Source organism: Macrobrachium rosenbergii, chromosome 59, assembly GCF_040412425.1.
Source record: "Macrobrachium rosenbergii isolate ZJJX-2024 chromosome 59, ASM4041242v1, whole genome shotgun sequence".
NCBI classification, from domain to species: Eukaryota; Metazoa; Arthropoda; class Malacostraca; order Decapoda; family Palaemonidae; genus Macrobrachium; species Macrobrachium rosenbergii.
In genome coordinates, this window is record NC_089799.1 from 35,309,037 (window position 1) to 35,314,613 (window position 5,577).

At 35.3% G+C, this 5,577-nt stretch overlaps 1 protein-coding gene across 1 annotated transcript in view; it reads right to left on the bottom strand.

The window, feature by feature from the left end:
* Positions 1-1,287: 1,287 nt before the first annotated feature.
* The window catches only part of LOC136837684 (exoskeleton protein RP43-like), a 17,463-nt gene continuing 13,173 nt past the window's right edge, over positions 1,288-5,577 (bottom strand). Inside the window, exons 6-7 of the mRNA XM_067102557.1 lie at positions 2,667-2,727; positions 1,288-1,413 (exon numbers count right to left, since the gene is read on the bottom strand). Of these exons, the coding sequence (XP_066958658.1) occupies positions 1,288-1,413; positions 2,667-2,727 (187 nt within the window). The remainder of the gene's footprint in view (positions 1,414-2,666; positions 2,728-5,577) is intronic.

The window sequence follows — 5,577 nt, forward strand, 5'->3', positions numbered from 1 at the left end:
TTCAATATTTGCTACTTAATACTTAAAAATTGTCGACTATATTTTCGGTGCACTGTAGGCATTACTTAAGGTTCTTTGCGGTAGCACTTCCATTTATTCCTATATGGTCATCCTCATTTAAGGGTTGTGAATTACGTTCTGCTATTATTTTTGACTTCTCTATACCAGTGACTGGGACAATACCTCGTCAGGTAAACTTACTGCTTATTTTATAACCCCCTCTTTTAAAATTTTCTACCATTGCCGATAATACTTCAGGATCATACCCTCTACAAATTTTTAATGTATATATATATATATATATATATATATATATATATATATATATATATATATATATATATATATATATATATATATATATAAGAGAAAGGTTTACCATTTAAGGGTCTCACCTCTCCCATAACAGTTTCCTCCTTTACATCTAAGACCCCTTCAACTCTGTCGTTCACCCAGGTGAGTATTCTACTCTCCACAAATGATCATAATTTCTTCCTTAACCCTCCTTTTGGAAACATACTCCTATGGTGTGATGTTAATGTTGTACTGGATCTAATCTTTGCATAAGGCAGACAAGTCTAAGAGTATGTTGATGCCCTTATAAATACTTTTGACCATTCTTTCTATTTTCTTCACGTTAGAATTTGTGAACTAATTCAGAGATCTATGAAAACTTCGTGTTTAATCCTAGAACACAAGTCACAGGTATGCCACACGCCACTCCAAAGTAACCACGTGCTCTTTTCGTGAACATGGGTTCGAGTCAGCTGGCTGCCCCAGTTCCCCCAGATGTTGGGCGGAGGTAGTGCTGTTTGGCCTTCTCCACAGGTTTTTTTTTTTTCTTGGACTGTTTTGGGTGTCACATACCCAACATTCATTATGCCATACTAATTTCAGCGGGGGTCTAACAGACCCAATTTGTTATTATTGCACCACATGTATATAACTTGACTAAATCTTGCTCTCCATAGTGACTCATATAGTGAAACTATGAAATCTGGTGATGAACGCCAGTTGGTGTGTTGGCTTTTGCAGGTGTGACAGCGTGAATTATTGTTTTCCTTTGAAGGCATCGAACAATCTTTCCCAAAGTAACTTCGTAATTTTAGAAGGAAATGTCGAGGATAATGATCACCCTTGGCGTGCTATCTTCTCTGAGAGATGATGGTGGTGACAGTGAGAAAGAAGATATAAAAAGGGCTATTAGTGATTATGAGGTGGATGATATTTTAGAAAGGGAAGTCATACATATTCTTTGTCCAGGTCACCATCATTTAGGACTTCCCGCTATAAAATATCATCTACCTCATCATCACTAATAGCCCTTTTTATATCTTCTTTCTCACTGTCGCCACCATCATCTCTCAGAGAAGATAGCACACCAAGGGTGATCATTATCTTCGATTTTCCCTTCTAAAATTACGAAGTTACTTTGGGAAAGATTGTTCGATACCTTCAAAGGAAAACAATAATTCACGCTGTCACACCTGCAAAAGCCAGCACACCAATTGGCGTTCTTGATATACTACACTTTGTTAGTGATAGCGAGGAGTGGCATCCTCCTTGGCAAAGTAGTCAGTAGATTAATAATAATAAAAAAAAAAAATAGATCAGAAATCAAGTGTTATAGTCCGAAGGAGGCATTCCCAAATTTTAGAATCAGCCACCTCGATCCTTCAACAGGATTCCCTTCCAGATTGTGGGATTCTTTGCTTTCTTTTACAGTTATGCTCCTGTCATTACAAGCAATGATGAGTTTACCAACAATTTTCTCACAGAAAAATACTTGGTTTGGTACGGTTGCTTTGGTCCAATTATGGAGAATGCACAACTTTAAACTTTTCATATCCTTGTTATAAAGCTCCTCCCGCTTCCTCCAGTGTGTGACTATATTGCCAACGGTTCAACCATTGCCTAGTTCAGATAAAGTCCAAACATCGCTATGTAATGCTGGATGTTAATAGTTTTGGTATCCTATCACCTGCTGCAGCAAGGACAACAACAAAGATCGAATGAAATATCAACTCAATATGGCCAAAGAATGATAAAAATGAGAACATTGCTGACATCGGAGAGAGTTATACCACATTAGTCAACAGTGATATTCGCTACAATAATAGTTTTCCTGCATTTTCTGTTAAGGTGTCATGAGTTTTGATCATACTCCAGCAACACTATATCAGAATATGCCTCCCGTTTTCCAAGACAATATGCCATTCCCATTACCTATTTAACTGGATATAGTGCCAGTTAAAAAAAAAAAAAAAAAAAACAGCATGGTGGCTCAGTTAATTAATGGTTTCTTTGTGCTTGAACCATTAAATTTTTTTTTTCTAAAATTTACAACTAAAGAGGCAAGGAAATGTTACAAAAGAGAAGAGAATGCCGCTTATAAAGTAAGCAGTGTGATTATTTGTGGAGACATTATATGAATTTTCTACCTGCACACACCCCATTTCCATCCCTTATTATTAAAACAGATATTGCACTACACTACAAAATAGAAATGATTTTTTGTGTGTGTAATATCCTAATTAATGAAGTTTACACTTACGGGATAATTATCTTCAATCTAATTCTCAGATCTCACTTTTCTCTCACTAGACTGTATAATAATAAAGGGAAAAGCCTGGTTTGTTTATGCTGTAATCGCTTACAAATGTTACCGATGCTAAGTTGCCGCTGGTCTCGAGGATTGGCACTTTAGGTGTCCCGGAGAATGGTCCTCTGCAAGTACAGGACAAAGATTAATGCCAAATGATGTTTACTTTGGTAGTTGAAAGTACAGGACAAAGATTAATGCCAGATGATGTTTACTTTGGTAGTTGAAAGTACAGGACAAAGATTAATGCCAGATGATGTTTACTTTGGTAGTTGAAAGTACAGGACAAAGATTAATGCCAGATGATGTTTACTTTGGTAGTTGAAAGTACAGGACAAAGACTAATGCCAAATGATGTTTACTTTGGTAGTTGAAAGTACAGGACAAAGATCAATGCCAGATGATGTTTACTTTGGTAGTTGAAAGTACAGAACAAAGATTAATGCCAGATGATGTTTACTTTGGTAGTTGAAAGTACAGGACAAAGATTAATGCCAGATGATGTTTGCTTTGGTAGTTGAAAGTACAGGACAAAGATTAATGCCAGATGATGTTTACTTTGGTAGTTAAAAGTACAGGACAAAGATTAATGCCAGATGATGTTTACTTTGGTTGTTGAAAGTACAGGACAAAGATTAATGCCAGATGATGTTTACTTTGGTAGTTGAAAGTACAGGACAAAGATTAATGCCAAATGATGTTTACTATGGTAGTTGAAAGTACAGGACAAAGATTAATGCCAAATGATGTTTGCTTTGGTAGTTGAAAGTACAGAACAAAGATTAATGCCAGATGATGTTTACTTAGGTAGTTGAAAGTACAGGACAAAGATTAATGCCAGATGATATTTACTTTGGTAGTTGAAAGTACAGGACAAAGATTAATGCCAGATGATGTTTACTTTGGTAGTTGAAAGTACAGGACAAAGATTAATGCCAGATGATGTTTACTTTGGTAGATGAAAGTACAGGACAAAGATTAATGCCAGATGATGTTTCCTTTGGTAGTTGAAAGTACAGGACAAAGATTAATGCCAGATGATGTTTACTTTGGTAGTTAAAAGTACAGGACAAAGATTAATGCCAGATGATGTTTCCTTTGGTAGTTGAAAGTACAGGACAAAGATTAATGCCAGATGATGTTTCCTTTGGTAGTTGAAAGTACAGGACAAAGATTAATGCCCGATGATGTTTACTTTGGTAGTTGAAAGTACAGGACAAAGATTAATGCCAAATGATATTTACTTTGGTAGTTGAAAGTACAGGACAAAGATTAATGCCAAATATTAATGCCAGATGATGCTTACTTTGGTAGTTGAAAGTACAGGACAAAGATTAATGCCAGATGATGTTTACTTTGGTAGTTGAAAGTACAGGACAAAGATTAATGCCAGATGATGTTTACTTTGGTAGTTGAAAGTACAGGACAAAGATTAATGCCAAATGATATTTACTTTGGTAGTTGAAAGTACAGGACAAAGATTAATGCCAGATTATGTTTACTTTGGTAGTTGAAAGTACAGGACAAAGATTAATGCTAGATGATGTTTACTTTGGTAGTTGAAAGTACAGGACAAAGATTAATGCCAAATGATATTTACTTTGGTAGTTGAAAGTACAGGACAAAGATTAATGCCAAATATTAATGCCAGATGATGTTTACTTTTTAAGTTGAAAGTACAGGACAAAGATTAATGCCAGATGATGTTTACTTTGCTAGTTGAAAGTACAGGACAAAGATTAATGCCAGATGATGTTTACTTTGGTAGTTGAAAGTACAGGACAAAGATTAATGCCAGATGATGTTTACTTTGGTAGTTGAAAGTACAGGACAAAGATTAATGCCAGATGATGTTTACTTTGGTAGTTGAAAGTACAGGACAAAGATGCATGCCAGATGATGTTTACTTTGGTAGTTGAAAGTACAGGACAAAGATTAATGCCAGATGATGTTTACTTTGGTAGTTGAAAGTACTGGACAAAGGTTAATGCCAAATGATGTTTACTTTGGTAGTTGAAAGTACAGGACAAAGACTAATGCCAAATGATGTTTACTTTGGTAGTTGAAAGTACAGGACAAAGATTAATGCCAGATGATATTTATTTTGGCAGTTGAAATTACGGGACAAAGATTAATGCCAGATGATGTTTACTTTGGTAGTTGAATGTACAGGACAAAGATTAATGCCAGAAGGTGTTTACTTTGGTAGTTGAAAGTACAGGACAAAGATTAATGCCAGATGATGTTTACTTTGGTAGTTGAAAATACAGGACAAAGATTAATGCCAGATGATGTTTACTTTGGTAGTTGAAAATACAGGACAAAGATTAATGCCGGATGATATTTACTTTGGTAGTTGAAAGTACAGGACAAAGATTAATGCCAGATGATGTTTACTTTGGTAGTTGAAAGTACAGGACAAAGATTAATGCCAGATGATGTTTACTTTGGTAGTTGAAAGTACAGGACAAAGATTAATGCCAAATGATGTTTCCTTTGGTAGTTGAAAGTACAGAACAAAGATTAATGCCAGATGATGTTTACTTAGGTAGTTGAAAGTACAGGACAAAGATTAATGCCAGATGATATTTACTTTGGCAGTTGAAATTACGGGACAAAGATTAATGCCAGATGATGTTTACTTTGGTAGTTGAAAATACAGGACAAAGATTAATGCCGGATGATATTTACTTTGGTAGTTGAAAGTACAGGACAAAGATTAATGCCAGATGATGTTTACTTTGGTAGTTGAAAGTACAGGACAAAGATTAATGCCAGATGATGTTTACTTTGGTAGTTGAAAGTACAGGACAAAGATTAATGCCAAATGATGTTTACTTTGGTAGTTGAAAAAAAGCTTGCATCTCTGTAAATTCTGTCCAAACAAATAACAAAAATTACACAAGGCAGTTCAAGCATGAGAACACCATTTTTTAAATTAATTTGTCGAGCATAATGATACTTTGATATGTCAG